The following is a 20,700-nucleotide window of genomic DNA, read 5'->3' on the forward strand; positions in this document are numbered from 1 at the left end:
ATCATTTTACAGATTTGCTATTAACACACGGTCCATGGATCATGGACCATGGTTTTAAGTATGCTATTAACTTATGCATTTAATTTTTACACTCTTGATAGCATTGAGGAAGAGTCCATACTCTTTGCTCAAGATCGTGAACAGTTTGCACAAGAGATTGCCATGAGAGAGAAGCAAAGACGGCAAGCTGTCTGTAGGCATATGCTCACTTATGGTAGTGCTATGTGTGAACAGGGCTTAACCAAGGCCACTTTTTTCCATGTGGTTTTTCCCCTTGAATATCAAGTGTGAAAGGACACTCTACATATAATATTTTGTACTTCTATATTATATGGATGTGACACACATGCAAGGGTTGACTTGCATTTTGTGGCTACCACACTTTTGGCTCTCTCTCTCTCTCATTTCTGTGTGAGCTTCTCCATCCTGCACCTAACCCTAATGTGCACGTTTGTGTGTGTGAGTGTGAGTCCAACACCAACAATTGGTATCAGAGCTCTGGAGGTTCTCAGCTTCCTGGAATTTTAGTCTCTGCAGTTCCCTGCGGAATTCCGTCAACGCAGTCCGTCTGTCCGTCGCCTACGAAATTCCGTCGACGACAATCCGTCCGTCCGTCGCTCGTTCCGTCCGCTTCTTTCGCCCAACCCCGCCGGCGGCACTAGTGCATGAAGCGCCGCCGCCTGTTCCCCCCAGCCTCTTCAGCGGCGCTACTGTGCAGACCTCCGCCATCGTCCCTTTCTGCCTCTTGGTCCCAGCGGAGGTAGTGCGGGGACCTGCGCCGCCTCCTCGCCCAGTGGTTGCGCCGCTCTGGGTGCACCTTCGTCGCCTTCCGTCGTGCCCTGCTCCGGCCACCCCGTCTGCACGGTTCCGGTCATGCTTGTGGTTCCAAACGCGCATACCTACAGCTCCACTCCCTCGTCGAGCTCATACAGCTCAAGCCACGCCTACGTTCCGATCCAGTGCACTGCTCCAGCCCGACACATGTACCTGCAGGTCCATTCCTCGCCGCCGGTCTACAGCCTGTCATCGCCCTCGGTGCTTGCTCACCTGTACCCGTACTTGCCATCTAACCCCCGCCACGTGGCCTGCTTCAGATTCCTAGCCCCTAGTCATATAAGGTACTTTTATTTCAGAGATTTTAAAAAAAATTTGCAAACATTCTACTACAGGTTCAGCAACTTTTGGGGGTTTCCCAAAATTCCCCTTTGCCAGGAAAATTGGAAAATTGCAGGTGGTACAGAGTTCGGATAATTTGGGGGATTCCTCAATTTGATGACAAATTGGACAAATTGAACACGCTGCTATGCTTAAATTTTGGGGGTTTTTCAAATTAACCTCAAAATCAGCAGAGTAAGCCTCCCTGCTTGCAGCAATTTAGGGCTTTTGTCAAAATTGGGCAATTAACTACACATTGAAGCAATTTCAGATTGGAGCATGTAATTGGGCATTACAGCTGTGATTTGTCGCATATGTATACACATTGTGTGTAATTGGACAATTTGGTGCAGGTTTACACTTGCTTCAGTTTGCAGACAAACATTTGCACAGGACATTTGGTTGCCTGGCAATGCACATTGGTGCTTGGTTTGCTTGCAGGTATATTTTGTTGACATGGCTCAAAATGCTACAAATGTATTTGGTGTGCTCACCCAGGAGGACAAGTTGGATGGATCTAAATACTCCCTCTGGAGTTTCATGATCCGTAATTTGCTGGTAGCCAAAGGGCTTTGGGGCATCGTGTGTGGTGATGACACACGCCCACTTACCATACAGCCAGCCACGCCTCAAAGGGGAGGTGCTCAAAGAGCTCCTGAAGTAGAACCTGCTCCCACACAAGAGCAGAAGAGATGGGACTCTAGGGATGCACAGGCCATGTCATTGATAGCCCTTTCAGTGAAAAGGACTATTATTCCACACATTCGTTCTTGCAAAACATCAAAGCTTGCATGGGACACATTGGAAGCAATGTATCAGGTACGCAACGAGGCAAGAGTTGCCTACTTGAAGAGGCAATTGGATCTTCTTTCTATGGATGAGGATGATTCCATGGCAGATCAAGTGAAAGATTTGCAAGAACAATTGCTCAACATTGATGAGGTTATCCCAGACAGACAGCTGGTCACCAACACTCTTCATTCTTTACCACCTTCCTACTTGGGCTCACACACCTCTCTCAACCTCTCTATGAGAGGAGGTGGTGATCCCGTCACTTTTGAAGAGCTGGTGGGTTTACTCTTGCAAGAAGAGCAAACAAGAGCAAACTTATCGAGCAACCGTGGTGGAGACAAGGCATTTACAGCCAAGGATAAGGGTAAAGCAAAGAGCTTTAAGCATGGGGGACAAGAGTCTAGCAAGGCTGGTCATGGACAGCCCTCTTCTGGTGGTGAAAAGTCTGACAAAGGGGATGCAAACAAGCCCAAAAAGAAGGGCAAATGTCACTACTGCCATAAGCCTGGACACTACATCAGTGAATGTAGGAAGCGGATTGCAAAAGAGAAAAGGAAAGAAGCAGGCAATGCAATAGAAGACTCTTCTGATGACAAAGCACAACAATCAGCTAATGTAATTCAAGAAGAGTACATTTTTTTGGTCACATGCACTAGTGACACAGCAAGTGCTTCAGACAATAATATCTCTTGCATTGCATCTGACAGACAAGATGTATCATGGTATTTTGATAGTGGTGCCTCGAGCCACATCACTTCATGCAAAGATGTATTTCAGCACTTGGTTTATGCTTCAAATGGCCGCACTGTATCATGTGCAGATCATACCACATATCCAGTAAAGGGAATTGGCAATGTCATACTTATTGCAGCCAATGGTGCCAATATATGTATGAAAAATGTACTGTATGTTCCAGGCATAAAGAAAAATCTGCTCTCCATCATCAAAGGGTTATGAAATAGTCACTTCTAGAACACGATACAAAGGCTTGTGTAAGCTGGACAGCTATGACAAGCGTACTTATGATGCAAATACAGTGGATGCCCACACTCCTGCTATGCATGATGCAGAGCTATGGCATGCTCGTTTTGGGCATGTAAATTTTCGGAGTTCGATGCTTTTGCAGAAGCATCATATGGTTGATAATATGCCACCTCTTGAGTCTCCACCAAGACATGTATGTGAGGGGTGTATTGACACATGCGGAAGCTTCTGTGACCAGATCATTACTCAATGGAAACACAACACTCCCATTGGATGCTTGATGCACAAAGAACTGGATAAAAATGCAAGAGAGAAAGCAGTTACCTAACCTACTCAAAATCTTATTTATATACTTGTCTATTACAATGCCATGATGGAAGTTGAGCTTCCCTTGAAAAGGTACTTGCACTTCTACCTAATGACCCAAGTTCCAAGTGGGAACTTGAATGAATAACTAAAAGATCTGGCCCTCTTTATATAGGCCCTTATAAATCTGCCCGACTGGACCAACTCTGGCCGACCAACATTTAATGCTGCCGACCAGCACAATCCTGGCATTTTCCTCCTATCGGGCTGCTGCTGGCTGCCTACCCGACTGCTGGCTGCACTAATGAAAGCTCCACGCTGCCCTTCACAGCCTTGTGAGGCTGCCACCTGGTCCACGCCTTCTCATCCACTGTTGCTGGTCATTGGCTACAGCCCTCTTGGTCCCACTCAGCCCTAAAAAGGTGTCTGACTCTGTCCTACTGCCTGTCCAGATCCGAAGAAGCATGTCCACGTGGCATGCACGTGACATCCCCCCTGCTAAACTTGATGACGAGGATCCAACCTGCCTCTTTGGATGACTGTCATCATCCCTCATTCCTTGCCGTGTCTCCTCACTATCATCCTTGGACGTCTGGCAACTTGACTTGATTTGGAAAACATTGCTATCCTCCGCGATTGCTCCGCTTGAAGAACTTGCATCCTGATCCATCAAGTCCCCCTGCCTTCATGCCCTGTCCCTTGAACACGGGGTCTTGGTGTCCTTCCCTGAGGCTGATCAATGGCATCTTTGCTCCACCCTAGGATGACTACCATCCCTTGGAACCAGTATTCCTATGGGCTCACCAGTATGCCCTCTGGCATCCACCCACGGACTGCCTTTTCCCTATGGCTTTGCTGAACACCAACCATCCTCCTTGGAGATCTACCCTTAGCTGTGTTCCTTGCCTCGGATTGTGCACCTTCTCTTGGGACTGCTCTTGGAGCACTGTAAATCTTGCTGAGTGCTGGCACTCTGATACCAATGACACATGCAGAAGCTTCTCTGGCCAGATCATTACTCAACGGAAACACAACACTCCCACTGGATGCTTGATGCACAAAGACCTGGATAAAAACACAAGAGAGAAAGCAGTTACCTAACCTACTCAAAATCTTATTTATATACTTGTCTGTTACAATGCCATGATGGAAGTTGAGCTTCCCTTGAAAAGGTACTTGCACTTCTACCTAATGACCCAAGTCCCAAGTGGGAACTTGAATGAATAACTAAAAGATCTGGCCCTCTTTATATAGGCCCTTATACATCTGCCCGATTGGACCAACTCTAACCGACTCGACCAAATCTGGCCGACCACCATTTAATGCTGCCGACCAGCACAATCCTAGCATTTTCCTCCTGTCGGGCTGCTGTTGGCTGCACTAATGAAAGCTCCACGCTGCCCTTCACAGCCTTGTGAGGCTGCCGCCTGGTCCACGCCTTCTCATCCACTGTTGCTGGTCACTGGCTACAGCCCTCTTGGTCCCACTCAGCCCTAAAAAGGTGTCTGACTCTGTCCTACTGCCTGTCCAGATCCGAAGAAGCATGTCCACGTGGCATGCACGTGACATGTATTTTGGGAAAGATGCAACGAAAACCATTCCCCAAAGATGGAGCTGTTAGAGCTGAAAGTAAATTACAGCTCATACATAGTGATGTATGTGGTCCAATGCGGACACCATCCATACGGGGGCATCTTTACTTCGTCACATTCATTGATGACTACTCCAGGTTTGCTTGGGTTTACCCTTTGAAAGCGAAAGCAGAGGTGTTTGCATGCTTTCGACACTTTGTAGCAATGGCTGAAAATATGTGTGACACGCTTGCAGCAACTTTGTCTCTCAAGCACCGAATAGAGTAGCAATCACCAATGTAATGTGCCTTATACGCCACAACAGAATGATGTAGCTAAAAGGAAAAATAGATCTCTCATGGAGATGGCAAGATGCATGGTGAAAGCACAAAAGTTGCCTCACAATTTTTGGATGGAAGCTATAATGTGTGCAACTCATGTGTTGATGAACAGGTGTCCAACAAAAGCTTTGAAAACCATAACACCATTTGAGGCTTGGTATAGCCAAAAGCCAACAGTGGATTATATGCGTACATTTGGGTGTTTAGCATATGCACATGTGCCAAAACAACTCCGAACAAAGCTAGATGACAAAGCAATGAAATGCATTTCTGTGGGCTACAACAATGAGAGCAAGGGATACCGTCTTTATAATCCAACAACACGAAGGATTTTTGTCAGTAGAGATGTGGTATTTGCCGAAAATTCAAAACAGCCCATGTACAGCTTGTATAAAAGTAATGATACAGGCATACAGGACATGTTTGATGGACTATTACCCATTGCAATTAGGGGGGATTCAGATCAGCCAGCCCCTCCACAAGAAAATCCTCATGTAGAACATGTGGAACAGCTAGCCATTCAGCCCCCTTCTATGGAAGAAGTGGAAGATCTTGTCAGGGAAGAGCAAACAGCCATAGACACAGCCAAGTCAGTGCCAAGATGGTTGCTGAAAACTTTGCAAGAAAGCAAACTTGCAGCTCCACTCAGAGGTAGAACAAGGGCTAGTTCCAGCCATGCATTGAATATACATCGTGGGGAGTCTGCATTAGCCATGGGTGGTCTCTTTGATTCAGAAGAGCCTTCTTCTTATGAAGAAGCACATGAGAATGAGCATTGGGTGCAAGCTATGCAAGCTGAAATCTCTTCTATCATGAAGAACAATACTTGGGATCTTGTGGAATTGCCTAAAGGCAAGCATGTCATTGGAACAAAGTGGGTGTACAAAGTCAAAAGAAAGTCTAATTGGTACTATTGACAGGTACAAAGCAAGACTTGTGGCTAAAGGCTACTTCCAGAAAAAGGGAATAGATTATGAGGAGACTTTTGCTCCTACTTCAAGAATGACCACAATAAGATCAGTGATTGCATTGGCTGCACATAAAGGATGGAAAGTGCATCAATTGGACATCAAAACTGCATTCTTAAATGGGGATTTACAGAAGAAAGTATATGTAAATCAGCCCATTGGTTTTGTAGTTCTTGGTGAGGAACATAAAGTATGCAGGTTACACAAAGCATTGTATGGGTTAAAGCAAGCTCGAAGAGCTTGGTATGATAAAATACATGCTCATCTAACCAACCAAGGTTATTTGAATAGTCCAGCTGAAAGCGCATTGTATGTGAAGAAAACCAGTGCCGATATTCTCATAGTCATCTTGTATGTAGATGACATGCTCAATACAGGTACTAGCAAAGCACAAAATTCAGATTTCAAAGCTGATTTGAAAGCTGAATTTGATATGTCAGATTTGGGGCCTTTACACTACTATCTCGGCATATAGTTTATGCATACAGATGATGGCATTGTTATGCAGCAAACTAAGCACCTAAAAAGTTTGCTAAAAAGATTTCACGTGGATGAATGTAAGCCCATTTCTACTCCAGTAGAACCAGGTGTACGGCTTACTATGCATGATATTGGAGAGCCTTTTGAGGCCGGCATTTACAGCCAGGCAGTGGGATGTCTCATTTACTCGTGTAACACGAGGCCAAACATATCTTTTGGGGTGTCTTTGTTGAGAAAATTCATGCATAGCCCAAGCATAAAGCATTGGCAAGCTGTCAAACGCATTTTTCGTTATCTTCAGGGTACCCTGATCTTGGTTTGTTCTATCCCGGGGGGGCACAGAATATGCAGCGGAAATGATAACCAAACTTGGGTAGACAAGAGCAAGTAGAATGCAGAAAATAGACAGCACAAGAAACACAAAGAGATAGGTGTGTAAACTCTTCTCTATACACAAGATCCCACAGAAAACTGAATGAGGAAGTGGTGGGGACATGGGGCCTATTTATATGCCCCATGTGAGCAATCGGCCAGCCCTCCTCAACTGCATGAGCAGTCGGCCAGCAATAAATGAAGCCCACAACTGCACACATCCAGTCGGCCAGAAGTAAAATACACCACGACTGATGTCTGGGCAGTCGGCCAGCCACAAGACTGCAGAATGGGCAGTCGGCCAGCCACGAGAGTCTTCTGCCAACTTCTGGAATCTCTCCACACCACTCAAAAATGGGAAAAAATAGGGAAAAATAGGGAAAAAATACGGGGAGTGAGGAAAAATGATAAAACACCTCATAAGGGCGGGCACACCCACAACAAAGGCCCTGGTGTATAAAAGTAGATAGGAGATGACTTCTAACACCCCCTCTCAGCTCCTGGCTGTGAAACCAACCCAAGAAAGCTGGAGTGCCGCCTGAGCGTAGCCTGAGGTAGAGACTTCATGAAGAGGTCCGCCGCATTGTCCTCCGTCGAACAATAAAGTAGCAAGATGTCACCAGCCAAGATCTTCTCACGTACAAAGTGATACTGTATCTCTATATGCTTGGTCCGGGCATGGAAGACCGGGTTCCGAGCAATAGCTATACAACTCTGGTTATCGCACTGGTGGATGACCGTGGGCTCCTTCTGTGGAAACCCAATCTCGCCTAGCAACCTCCGCAACCATACAAGCTCACAAGCAGCACCACAAGCAGCCCGGTACTTTGCCTCTGTCGAAGAAAGGGCAATAGTTGGTTGCCTCTTGCTGCTCCAAGAAACTGTTCCTAAGCCGAGGGTAAAACTATATCCTGAAGTAGATCTCCTCGTGTCTGGATCTTCCAACCTTGGAGCCTGACTCCATCCCCTCCTGTGTAAAAAGAGTCCCAGATCCTTCGAACTCTGCAGATACCCCAACATCCGCAATCCTGCGTCCCAATGAGTCTTCAATGGCGTCTGCATAAAAGAGCTCAACAGCCCCACGGAGAAGCTCAAGTCCAATCTGGTGTTCAGCAACCAGATCAATGAACCAACCAACTTCCAGTACTGCGAGGCATCAACTGGCTCACAAGGATCAGTAACTGTTAACTTTGTGTTTGGGTCCATCGGCGAAGTAATAGGCTTGCAGTTCTACATCCCAAAGGCCTCAAGCAACTCATGAACATACCGCTGCTGAGAGACGAAAAACCCCCCTCTGGGTCAGCCAGATCTCCAATCCCAAAAAGAAGTGGAGTAAGCCTAAGTCGGTCATCTCAAACTCCTTTGTGACAAGGCAGCCTTCGTCACTCTAATGTGCTCCACATGACCGCCAGTGAGAATGAGATCATCCACATAAAGGATGATAAGTGTGACCAAGCCGCGTTCCCGAAAGAGATACAAGTTTGGATCTGCAACCGATCTCTGAAATCCAGTCCGAATAAAGAAGGAATCAATCTTCTAACTCCAAGCATGTGATCTTCGAGGGCCGTCCTCTCCACTCGGAGGGCAGCTCCATGACACCTGACTCCCGAAGGGTGTCTAACAACCACCTAGGTACTCGAACAGATCGTGGAGCATCCTGTGTTCGCGGGGGCTCTACTCCAGCTGCGGGCTCAACCTCCTGTGTTGCCTGAGGTGGATCAACTGGAATAATGATCTGGGAATCATCATTAGACTCCTCTGGATCTCCAAGAAGTGGCGGCTCCTCGACAGTGGAAACTGGAACATGCTCGTCAAAGACCACATCCCTGCTGACAACAATCTCGTTCCTGTCTAGATCATACAACCTGTATCCCTTGGAAAGAGAGTTATACCCCACAAATACAAGCTTGCAGGAATTGGAGTCCAGCTTCCCCCTCTATTTCTTCGGAATATGTACATACGTGTCACTCCCAAAGACACGGAAGTGCGAGACATGAGGTTTCCTGCCAAAGTATGCCTCAAATGGAGTCATATGGGGTACTGAAGTCGTTGGAGATCGGTTGAGGGTATGGACAGCCGTTGCCACAGCCTCTCCCCAAAGTGGACGAGGAAGATCACGATGCTCCAGCATGGTCCTCGCCATCTCCACCACAGTCCTGTTCTTGCGTTCGACAACTCCATTCTCCGAAGGCGATCCAGTATTGGCCAGTTCCCTTTTGATGCCATGGTCTGCACAAAATCTGAGAAATACAGTCGAGGAGAATTCAGCTCCTTTATCAGCCCTGAGAGTCTTGACCTAAAATCCAGACTCTTTCTCCACCATCACGTGCCAATCCTTGAACCGTGCAAAAGCTTGGTCCTTCTGGGAAAGAAAGTAGACCCACGTGAATCTGGTACAATCATCAACAAGCAGCATAAAGTAGAGAGATCCTCCCAAAGATGGTGTCTGCTGAGGTCCACACAAGTCAGTGTGAATCAACTCCAATGGTTTCGAAGCCCGCCTGGAAGCCTGCTTCGGAAAGGATTCCCTGTGCTGCTTACCACGTATGCAAGAACTGCAACGCCCTTGCCTACTACCAACATCTGACAAGCCCACCACCATCTGGTCTCGGAAAGCTCGCCTCAATGCATCCACATTTAAGTGGGCAAAACGAAAGTGCCACAAATCTCCGACCTGAGAACCTGTCAACGAGGAGAGTGCGGAGAGCTTGTAGATACCATTCTCCACACCGCCTTCCCAAACAACCTGGCCAGTCTCACGGTCCCGTAGAGCAACTGAATGCTCCTCAAATTCCACCCGAAAGCCAGTCTTGCATACTTCATGCACTAACAGAAGATGAAAACCCAGAGCAGGGACAAAGAACACAGGAAGCATGCTTGCCCCCCTTGCCGTCGGGAATAATCTCCATCCGGCCCTCACTATGTATCGGAATAGTGGAGTTGTCGCCAATAAAGATGCGACCTGACTGCCGTTTTAGATCCAGAAAGAAGTCACGGGATGGAGTCATGTGCCTGTAAGCACCACTGTCAAGAATCCATTCCCGGGTTCCCGCATTATCGAGGACTTTGCAGGGTTCATAACCCGCATCTGCACTTCCAAGGAGATCCGTTTCATGGGTGATACCCTGTTATAAAGTGAAGCCAAGTGCTCCCATCTGCCTCTCGCCAGCGTCATGTGCTTTACATGATTGATCACTTGTGGTGTGCAGTTGAGGAAAATAAATGACCGGACCCTGTCGTTGACACGATCCCACATGTGTGCCTGTGCCTCTCGGTCCTTCCTCGTCGACAGTAACTCCCCTTCCTCTACTTCTGGCCATGGAACCCCAATGATGATGAAATCAGCAAGGTCATATGACTCCAGCACAGACTCCATCATGACCTTCCAGATGCCGTAATTGGACCCGTCCAACTGACGATCCACTGGGAACGTGGGGAGAGTCGGAATCTTCATGTGCTTCTCAACCATCTCTAGTAAATCTGCCATCGCGGGGAGGAAACTGAAAGGGTGGGTGGGTGGGAAAAAAAATCTGTAGAACCTGCAAGTGGCTGTCCAGCACCTTTAGCCCGCGTTTCTCTTGCACCTTCTCTTCCCAAACAGTCCAAAACAGTCCACCAATCAGCAACCTAACGCTCCCCCTCTTGCTCAGAAAAACTCCCAAGATCTATCACGAGCCTCGGGCTCTGATACCATGTCAGAGTATGCAGTGGAAATGATAACCAAACTTGGGTAGACAAGAGCAAGTAGAATGCAGAAAATAAACAGCACAAGAAACACAGAGAGATAGGTGTGTAAACTCCTCTATATACACAAGATCCCGCAGAAAACACAATGAGGAAGTGGTGGGGGCATGGGGCCTATTTATATGCCCCATGTGAGCAGTCGGCCAGCACTGGTGGCCCTCCACGACTGCATGAGCAGTCGGCCAGCAATAAATGAAGCCCACGACTGCATACATCCAGTCGGCCAGCAGTAAAATACACCACGACTGATGTCTGGGCAGTCGGCCAACCACAAGACTGCAGAATGGGCAGTCGGCCAGCCACCAGAGTCTTCTGCCAACTTCTGGCATCCCTCCACACCACTAAAAAGTGGGAAAAAATAGGGAAAAAATACGGGGAGTGAGGAAAAATGATAAAACACCTCATAAGAGCGGGCACACCCACAACAAAGGCCCTGGTGTATAAAAGTAGACAGGAGATGACTTCTAGCTTTATGCATACAGTGATTCAAATTGGGCTGGTGATTATGATACCAGGCAATCAACCAATGGGAATTGTTTTTTTCTTGGCAGTTCATGCATATCTTGGTTGAGTAAAAAGCAACCCACTGTTGCCACATCTACTTGTGAGGCTGAGTACAGGGTAGTCTTCACAGCTACAGTAGATTGTGTATGGTTGAGGAGATTATTGGCTGATCTTCGTGAGTGTCAGCAGACACCCACCACCATTCTCACTGATAGCCAGAGTGCTATGGCCGTGGCACGAAATCTAGTATTTCATGCACGTACCAAGCACATTGAGATTCATTATCGCTATGTCAGAGAGAGGTTACATGCAAGGGAGATCAGTTTATCTTACTGCCCTACACAAGATAATGTTGCAGATCTATTCACAAAGGCTTTACCTCGAGAAAAGTTTGAAGCTTTCCGCAAAGATTTGGGCTTACTCTCATACAGAGAGTGATCTGACCTTGTACAGGTTCACACTTCCACTACAAGTAGGCATATGCTTACTTATGGTAGTGCTATGTGTGAACAGGGCTTAACCAAGGCCACTTTTTCCCATGTGGTTTTTTCCCTTGGATATCAAGTGTGAAAGGACACTCTACATATAATATTTTGTACTTCTATATTATATGGATGAGACAAACATGCAAGGGTTGACTTGCATTTTGTGGCTACCACACTTTTGGCTCTCTCTCTCTCTCTCTCTCTCTCTCTCTCTCTCTCTCTCATTTCTGTGTGAGCTTCTCCATCCTGCACCTAACCCTAATGTGTAGGTTTGTGTGTCTGAGTGTGTGAGTCCAACACCAACACCGTCTCATGGTGGGAAATCAATGGACAGTTGATTTCCACGTTGCAGACCTTGGCTCTTCGCGCACTCTCCCATGAATGCACTAGTGGTGCGGCCAAGCGCATTTGGAGCAAATGCGCAAACATTCACACACAAAAGAGAAATAGGTATACATATTTTGTTCTATACTTTAAAGTTGAACTAGTAACTAGTAAAAGTTACGAGTCACGAGTCAAGACTAAAGAGTCACTATAGTAACTAGTTCACCTTCTAATCTTCCTTTTGTGTGCTTGATGTTACAGGTTGAGTACAAGCCAACTAGATAAGTTGGTCTATATGAATGCAAATCTTTGGCTACTTGAGAAGCTCAAAGAACGTGATGGGAGCATTGAGGGAGCAAAGGTTCTCAAGTGGAAGGTGAAAGAGATTGACACCATGGTGATCATGAAGCTAGAGCGAGGCATCGAGCGTGGAGAGCAGATCGACCTTACGTTCATTCAGAAACACAACGATGAGGATCTTGCATATGATTTCCTTCATGAGGACGAGGAACACTTCAAACACGTCACACGAGCCTAGGCTCGAGCTCTTCTTACTGCTCCTGAGCCAAAGGATGATGATCTTGACTTACCTTCTCCTCCAGATGTGGGTACTTCCTCCAATGCACAGTCGAGACGTGGAGGAAGCACCAACCACTGTGACAGAGGTCGTGGCAGAGGTCGCTCTCTTGTTATGCGAGAGACGATGCCATCGGACGAAGAAAAGCTAGGGAGCTCTACTTCCACTAGTAGTACTAGTGCCTCGGACACTCGTGGATCGAGGGAGGGAGATGATAGCGCCACGAACACTAAATCCTATAGCTACGAGCACTAGTTCCTAGTTTTTGAGCTTTGACATGTGACCACATGTGACGTCACACATATGATGTCACATGATGATGATACATTATACTCATCTTTTTCTTTTGGTTTTTGCTACTATGTATGATCTATGATCTATCTCATCTCATCCATGATCTTTGATGATTGGTCTTGGGCCTTCTTGGCATTTTGGTCTCGAGTCTTGACTCTTTGAAAATTGGGCTTGAGTTGTGGACTAGGGAGTTTAAACTTTGAATGATTCAATGATGAATCCATATTGGTAATTAAATTTTGGAGTCTCCACTCTAAACTTATGATGCTTTGTGACTCATGAGTCATGAGTTTGTGACTCATTAGGTATACAGTCTAGACTCATCACTCTTTATAGTATGGATTCTATGGAAAGACAATGTTTTGTGAAATATTACGCACTCTGCACAAATCACCATGCACTTTATGTGTTGTGAAATATTATGCACTTTGCACAATGCCCTGTATATTTTAAGTTTCAACTTTCAACTTTCAAAGTTTCAACTTTCAACTTTCAACTTTCTAGTGGTTTTTCAAAGATATATATATAATTGCATAGACTAGAGTACCAGCTCTACTTGAGGAAATCCTCTTGGGCCATTTGTTATTCCCACAAAGGCACCACCATCACGGGGTGGCCAGAAAACTATTCTTGGTTCATGGTCCTCAGAAGCAAGAAGCTATGGATGCTACAATGGCCAGGTTTTTCTTTCATGATCACATTGCATTCAATGTGGCAAGATTACCATATTTCCAAGAGATGGTCCATGCAATGTTTGGATTTGGATCCACACACTCCTCGAGATAGTCCGTGCACTTTGAGGACCACTTTGCTGAAAAAGGAGAAAGAGGGCATTGATGCAGCATCAGAGAATATTCATGTTGGAATGGGGTGTCTCTTATCACTAATGGCTAGAGTGACTCTCGCTCTCGCACCATCCATGGTATTGTGGCTTATTCACGAGGTGGTGTGCATTTCTTATCCTCACATGATGCATCTAAAACAGGGAAGAGCTATGATGTGCTTGTGGAAGAGTGGGCAAAGGCTATTGACACCATTGGTCCAAAAGATGTAATTTAGGTCATAGGAGATCAAATAGAGCAACAAGGGCAAAGTTGGAGTTGAGGTATCCCCATATCACATTCACTCCTTGTATTGCACATGGCCTGAATAATTTGTTGAAGGACATTGGGGATTGCCATGGGTGGAGCTTGTCATTGAGAAAGGGAGACAGATTGTCAGTTTTATCACTCGTCACCACTATATTCTCTCAGAGTTCAGAAAAGAGGTCTCCCCAAAAGGATATCTTAAAATCCTCTAAAGCCTGCTTTGCCTACAATTTTATTATGCTGGAGAGGCTTCAAAAGGTGGAAAATGTTTTGAAACAGCTTGTGATGAGTGATCAAAGGATTAATTGGCCCACCTCTCGTTCAGTTACAGGTAGAGCATGCTACAGGAATGTGATTCATGATGCATTTGGGGCTGATGTGGTCCATCTTAATGTTTTTGGGAAGTCCATCATTCACGTGTTAAGGATTGTGGACAGCAAGCAACCTTGCATTGGCAAGGTTTTTGAGGGCATGGACAAGATTATAGAGCACATTAGAAAGGTGGATCCTAATGAAGGAAGGCAAAAGAAGTTAAGAGCACTTTCCCAAACTCGATGGGATAAATATCATTCACCCTTGCATGCAGCTGGTTTTGTGCTAGATCCAGAGTTCTAGGAATGCGGCCAAGAGACTGATGAGGAGGTCGTAGATGGCTGGGAGAAGGTATTGGAAAAATTGGTGCTAGATCCTTCCCAAAAGAGGTCTATCAAAGATGAATTATAAATTATAGAAGAAGGCAAGGAAGATTCGGTTCAACGGGTGCACAAAGAGAGAGATGCAGTGTGGGTGTTGCCTTATGGTGGGAAAATTATGGTGCAAGGGCTCCTAGCTTCAGCATCTCACCATTCATATTTTGAGCCAAGGAGCTAGTTTCTCTCCTAGAAAAGAAGACTCGAAAGAAGACTGTCTCTAGAAAGAGGGCAGGGAGAAAAGAGGAGAATTTACCAATTGAGCAATTGTGGAGTGTTTTGAGCTACATTGCCTCAAAGAACCGGAACCGACTTGCTACACAAAGAACCAATGATTTGGTTTATATCTTTGCAAATCTGTAACTACTTAGTCAGCTCTAAAGTCGGTCCAAAGGCAAAGAGCGTTTCGTTGATGTCCACCCTTCTTCAAATTTAGATGATGATGCAATGACGATGGACATGGGCCATGATGATGAGATTGGGAGCTCTTCCAAAGCAATTGAAGATGATTTAGTTGTTGATCTTGACATTTGACATGTTGCACTTTATCTTTTAGTTTTCTGTCATTTGACATTTGGGATTTACTCATGTGCATTGCATCTATCTTTGTAGCTCCTGCGCATTGAACCTCTCTTTGTCTTGTTTGAAGTTTCAGAAGTTGATTGTGGAATCTAGATCTATTTCTATTTTTCTTGAGTACTCAAGTCTCATGATCAATGGCTATGTATAATGTATAGTGTTTGTCATGTTTCAATGAAAGATCAATAGCTTTTTATATAAGCTATATATATACATGTGTGTGTGTGTGTGTGTGTGTGTGTGTGTGTGTGTGTGTGTGTGTTGTGGTGGCGTTCCCATCACCAGCTTCTTCCAGACCTAGGAGGAGGAGGACACCCATACAGTGGATCCCGTGGACCCACCCCGGGATGCTCCGGACCCACCTTGCCTGAGAGGAGTTACCTCAGATCGGTCCTCCACATTCCAGCTTCCTCAATGCCCTCAAGCCCCCGGAGGTCAGCCACTAGATAGTTTTGTAACACTCCAGTGAGATAGTTTTGTTTTGTTTCTATTTTATTTTTCCGTTCCATGATGAGATATGCCATGGACATTATTGTATCACTTTGGTCTCATAGGCCTATCTGTTGGAAGGTCGTGGCCTGGCCGCCTATTTCCCACATGCATGGAGTCCCAAGCAATGGAATCATCTATAAGTAGTAGAAGACTAGGGCCATTCTCATCCCTCCATCAATTTTCGTGGCTTGGAAGGGATTAGAGTGGTGGAGGTTAAGCGTGCAGTGGTGTAAACACTACTCCGATGGGTGACCTCCCGGGAAGTGGGCCCCAATTTTCAACACCATCATTAGATTTGAGTAGACATTTAATCTCTCTCTCTCTACACATACATACATACATACATATATATATATATATATATAGTCACATGCACTCTGCACTGTAGTGCATGGTGACAAGATGGTTCATCATCATCAATGCAACATTGTACATTATTAGTACCCTTTACGATGATAATTGTCGTACGCCGTGACCCCATTGTAATCCTCAACCTAGGATAAGTTAGGCACGAGCTACGTAGGTCATTCCTCAGCCATAGCGAGTCAGTCGGTCAGTCAGGTCCCTTAACCCACTTGAAGGGATTCATTCACGTATGTAGAGTCGGTAGAAACCTTAGGATTTGCATTAGAAACCACTTTGCATATTGCATATCATTTATCCATTACATATAGACCCTTGCAGAAGCCTTCAAATAACATCTAGTATTTTTAGAATATTTATTAGCATTTATCTGGCATTTTTTCCATAATTTACAGCATTTAAAATCATTATTTACATGAACAAGTCGTGTAGCTTTTTATGCTACAATCGGCCAGCATTTAATGCTGGCCGACCAGCTCCTTGTTCATATAAATAGGCATGCTTTTGCATCATTCAATCATAATTCAACCATCAAGCCTTCTCTGCTGCATGTTACACACACACACGCACACACACACACACGCACACACACACATATACATACATACATACATACATATATATATAGAGGTTTGAGAAAGAAATAATAGTGAAGAAGGACAAAGACAAAAACAAAGCATTTGAAAGATCAAAAATAAATAAACTAACAAACCTAGCTACTAAGGAGAGGAAATCAAAAGATAATATCAAACGAAGACTTTTAATTAGGACATTAACCCAAAAAAAAAACAAAAACAAACAAACCAAAAAAAAAACAACAACAAAGAAAAAAAAACAAATAGCGTGGACAATAAGCTATAACATCCCTACTCACGTCATCAATGCCCAAGAGTAGGTGCAGGTTTGTATAAGGTTAGTCCAAAAGAACATGCTTTATAAAACCAGCGAACTGAGTTTCTATCACTCTTCAGAGGTGATGGGCATACTCAGCCATGATAGAGACTAGCACTCACAGTCTGCTCTAAGGTATAACAATAAACAATCACAAAACATAGGAAAGAACCAAACTAGTCTATATTAAGCTAGAGTGAGCCGGTGTGTCACCGTGTACCACAGTGCATGGGTGCACGTGAGTCCTGAAGTCTTTGGAGAGAAGCAAGACCCCATCGAATGCTCCTCTCCTGCTCATATATGTATATATATACACATATATGTATATATATGTATATATATCTGTGTAAGCGTATGTGCGCGTGCACACACATCTCGGCCATACTCATTAGCCCCATGCTTGATATTTTGGAGAGTGGTATACCATTTATGTTTCATGCTCCTCGTATTCCATTATTAGATTTCCATGGACAGTTTTAAAACACTCCAGTGAGAGTTTTGTTTTATTTCTATTTTATTTTCCATTCCATAATGAGATATGCCATGGACATTATTGTATCACTTTGGCCTCATATGCCCATTGGATCTTTAGTAGATGTTTAATCTCTCACACACACAAGAGCACACATGCTGGCATGCACAAGGTTTTACCCTTTTCACATGGGTTCTGGCCCTTACACTGTTATTTGCTTATGATTGAGCAAAATCAATAACTCATGCAGTTACCTTATCCTTTACCATGAGTATGGAGGTGGCATTTGCTATTGCTTCCATGTTCTCTAAAGCCTCGATTTTTTCAAGAGGTATGGAGCTGTAAAGCTCGTCCACTTCAGAGAAATCATCAAAGTCATCCTGAAATAAGAACAAAGTCATCCACAAATTTGTCAGCATCAAACCACACCCCACATACTCATGGTCTAACACAAATAATAACAAGAAGCTAAATTACCTGATTGCGATCCACATAGTCTTCAACCAGGTCTTTGACATCATTGACCTGGTCAGGGCTTACTCCATCATTGTCCAACAGTCTTAATATCTGTTCTAGCTTCACAATGTGTGCCTTGTGTCGACTGAGAGACTCCTCCAAATGTGTCTACAACATCAACTCTAAGGAAGTCACCAATGGTGCTAATGATTCAAAAACCTTGTTAAGATCAAGAAGCTCTAAAAAAGGAAGCATATAAACAATGATACAAGTATGGCTCCCAAATAGAGTTATTCTGCCACATTTGGTTTGCGATATCTGGATAGTGTTATGGGTGATAGGAAATTGGCCTTACCAAACGTGGAGGCCGACTCTTGCCCTTTTTCACTGTAAGGCCCTCCAGTTCTGCCTCAAAAGTGTCAACCTGAGATTTTAATTCAGTTACCTGAAGCAGAGCACACTCACATGTCAATACCGATGTGTTAAGGTAAACAACACAAGTTTCAAGCATCCAGAAAACCAACACCAACAAATCATGCATTTCAAAAGAATATGAGAGATTTCTTACCATGAGAAAAAAAGAATATTTTTAAAACACCATCCTCCTATGTCTGTTTTCCCCAAGATAATGCCTTTGCATCTATCTATGCAAAACCCCCCAACACCACTAGGGTCCTGAAGCAGATAGCCACACAACTGATCTCCAGGTGATAGAATCTCACCCAATTGTTTTCATTTTTGAGAAGGAAAACCTATGTGGTATTCTCATAACATGCTAGTGAAAGTTTTCCTAGATCTGTGTGTTCAAGAGAAGGATCCATAAAATTTATGCCACTTGTAAAGCTTATTGGCTAGTCACGTAATATGGCAGCAAGTATGAATACGATATACTTATCAAGGTAAAAAATCATTATACCATGAAGATTTCTTTAATTTCATGTTGTACACTCTACTATAGAAGTTTGAAGCTTATCTATGCAGTAAAAGCAGCACTAGCTTCTCTGTGGAGTGATGTTCTATGCAAGCTAAGCTAGATACTGCACAATTTGGTAACTGCAGATGTGCAGTTTCATTAAAGGTCAACAAATCCAGAAAACATGTACTTCAGTGTGCATGGTTGCCATAAGTGCATACAAAACTACGCATCCTCATGCATCGCTTGCAAATTGGCCATGTCTAAGAGAAGGTGCATGCATTGCACTTTCACATGCATATGCAAGCATGTGCAAGTGCAAGCAAACTCAAGGTATTGCATGTTAATGAGAACGTGCATGCATTATATGTATGCATGCATTGCACTTACTTCTTGTGCACATGCAAGTGCTTGGAAAATGCATGAAAGGTCCAGTCCATTTAGCGTTACAAACCTTGCCTTTAACTCCCATCGGACCTGCGTCTTCAGCTAGCATTAGCCTTGTACTTGACCTTAACTCAGCCTTGCTATGCACATTGTGGCTCGCCAAATACCGCACAATCCTGAACTTCAACTCCAAGGTGTATGATTAATAACTTTCCAGACCAGGTCAGGGATGTCACAAAAAATATGTGACGGCTCCAAAGCAAGTGAACACCTGCGAGAGACCTGACTAATGTGTATTGCTGAACGTATCAGCAGTCTACTCCAGACACTACCACTTACCCAACACAACCTCTACTGCAATCTGCACGACAGAGGACAGAAAGAACTCACTAGAAGTAGCAAATAGTGTAGACTACTGCAAAGAGGAGAGGGTGCTGCTCTTAACTATTCCAGTTCATGCTTCTGGAGATGCCCAAATAAGACCAGGAAGGCCTCTCTTAAAATGCTTCACTCCATAACTTATCAACCAACTTAATTTTGATCCTTTACCTCTCAGATCAGTTTACCCTCCCCCAGCCCCCCTCCTTCCCCCAACCCAAAAAAAAAAAAAAAAACATCTAAAAGGATTGCAGCTTCTTTCACTATTTCTTTGTTAAAAACCTCCCTGAACATTTCCTCACTCAAGTAACACAATGTCACAAAATCAGAGAGGTTTGTGTACAGTGTGATGCATACCATGGCATTCAACCAGTCTCTTGCCTCACTTTTGGCTTTCTCCCTTGGATCCTGCAAACATGCATACATGTGAGTTGTCAAAGGAATAGGATAAGAGTATCAAGTTGCCAAGCAAAACAAAATAATCCTTTCATAACTCTAAATGCTCCTACGAAGCCTTAAATCTTCAGAAGCCGTGTAGCTGGACCACCTGTCACAGCCGTTCACAGTACTTGGAGAAGAGAAACATGGGGTGCTCTGGCAGGGCGATACGGTCCTTACAAAGCCACTCTCTTGGGTCTCACTATAGCTCGGCCAGGGGACGATTTTCCAAAAGCCACAGATGCCACAAGGGCTGCCTGCAACATTCAGCAGGGAGGGTTTCATGTGCCCATGTGCTCGTGGGAACCATTTATCCATACCGATGGTTACCGGTGCGCTGTAGTCCTCCACGATAGACGTAGACGGCCTTGTGCCCTGCAGGCATCCATGGTTGCCGATCTCAAGGCAAGAGCGAGGTATGCATAGCAGATGCCAAACATCACAATGGTGATGCCACCCACACTAGGGAAGGAGGCAAGGCAAGGGGGTTCCGCCACTTTGGTGGAATGGAGTATATGTCAGGGCTAGAGTCTTCCCCCCTATGATACCTGCCAATATCTCTACGTGAATTGGAGAAGGAAGCTGCCTGAAGATCTAAGCTGTTTCCTCCCTAACGTCTCTCAACAAGTCAAAGCTAAGAGTCACATGCCATAGCGT

The 20,700-nt window shown here is 44.8% G+C and overlaps 1 protein-coding gene across 8 annotated transcripts in view; it reads right to left on the reverse strand.

The window, feature by feature from the left end:
* The window catches only part of LOC147636860 (transcription regulator NOT2/NOT3/NOT5 family protein), a 70,161-nt gene that overhangs the window by 23,104 nt on the left and 26,357 nt on the right, over positions 1-20,700 (reverse strand). For 5 of the 8 annotated variants that reach the window (XM_086800434.1, XM_086800429.1, XM_086800427.1 and 2 more), the window contains exons 5-8: positions 19,963-20,013; positions 18,283-18,372; positions 17,949-18,095; positions 17,726-17,851 (exon numbers count right to left, since the gene is read on the reverse strand). In XM_086800434.1, the coding sequence (XP_086656560.1) occupies positions 17,726-17,851; positions 17,949-18,095; positions 18,283-18,372; positions 19,963-20,013 (414 nt within the window). The remainder of the gene's footprint in view (positions 1-17,725; positions 17,852-17,948; positions 18,096-18,282; positions 18,373-19,962; positions 20,014-20,700) is intronic. The other 3 variants (XM_086800435.1, XM_086800432.1, XM_086800431.1) reach the window with 1 other exon arrangement.

Source organism: Cibotium barometz, chromosome 7 (genome assembly GCF_041138505.1).
Source record: "Cibotium barometz isolate CiBa-2024 chromosome 7, ASM4113850v1, whole genome shotgun sequence".
Classification (NCBI taxonomy): domain Eukaryota; kingdom Viridiplantae; phylum Streptophyta; class Polypodiopsida; order Cyatheales; family Cibotiaceae; genus Cibotium; species Cibotium barometz.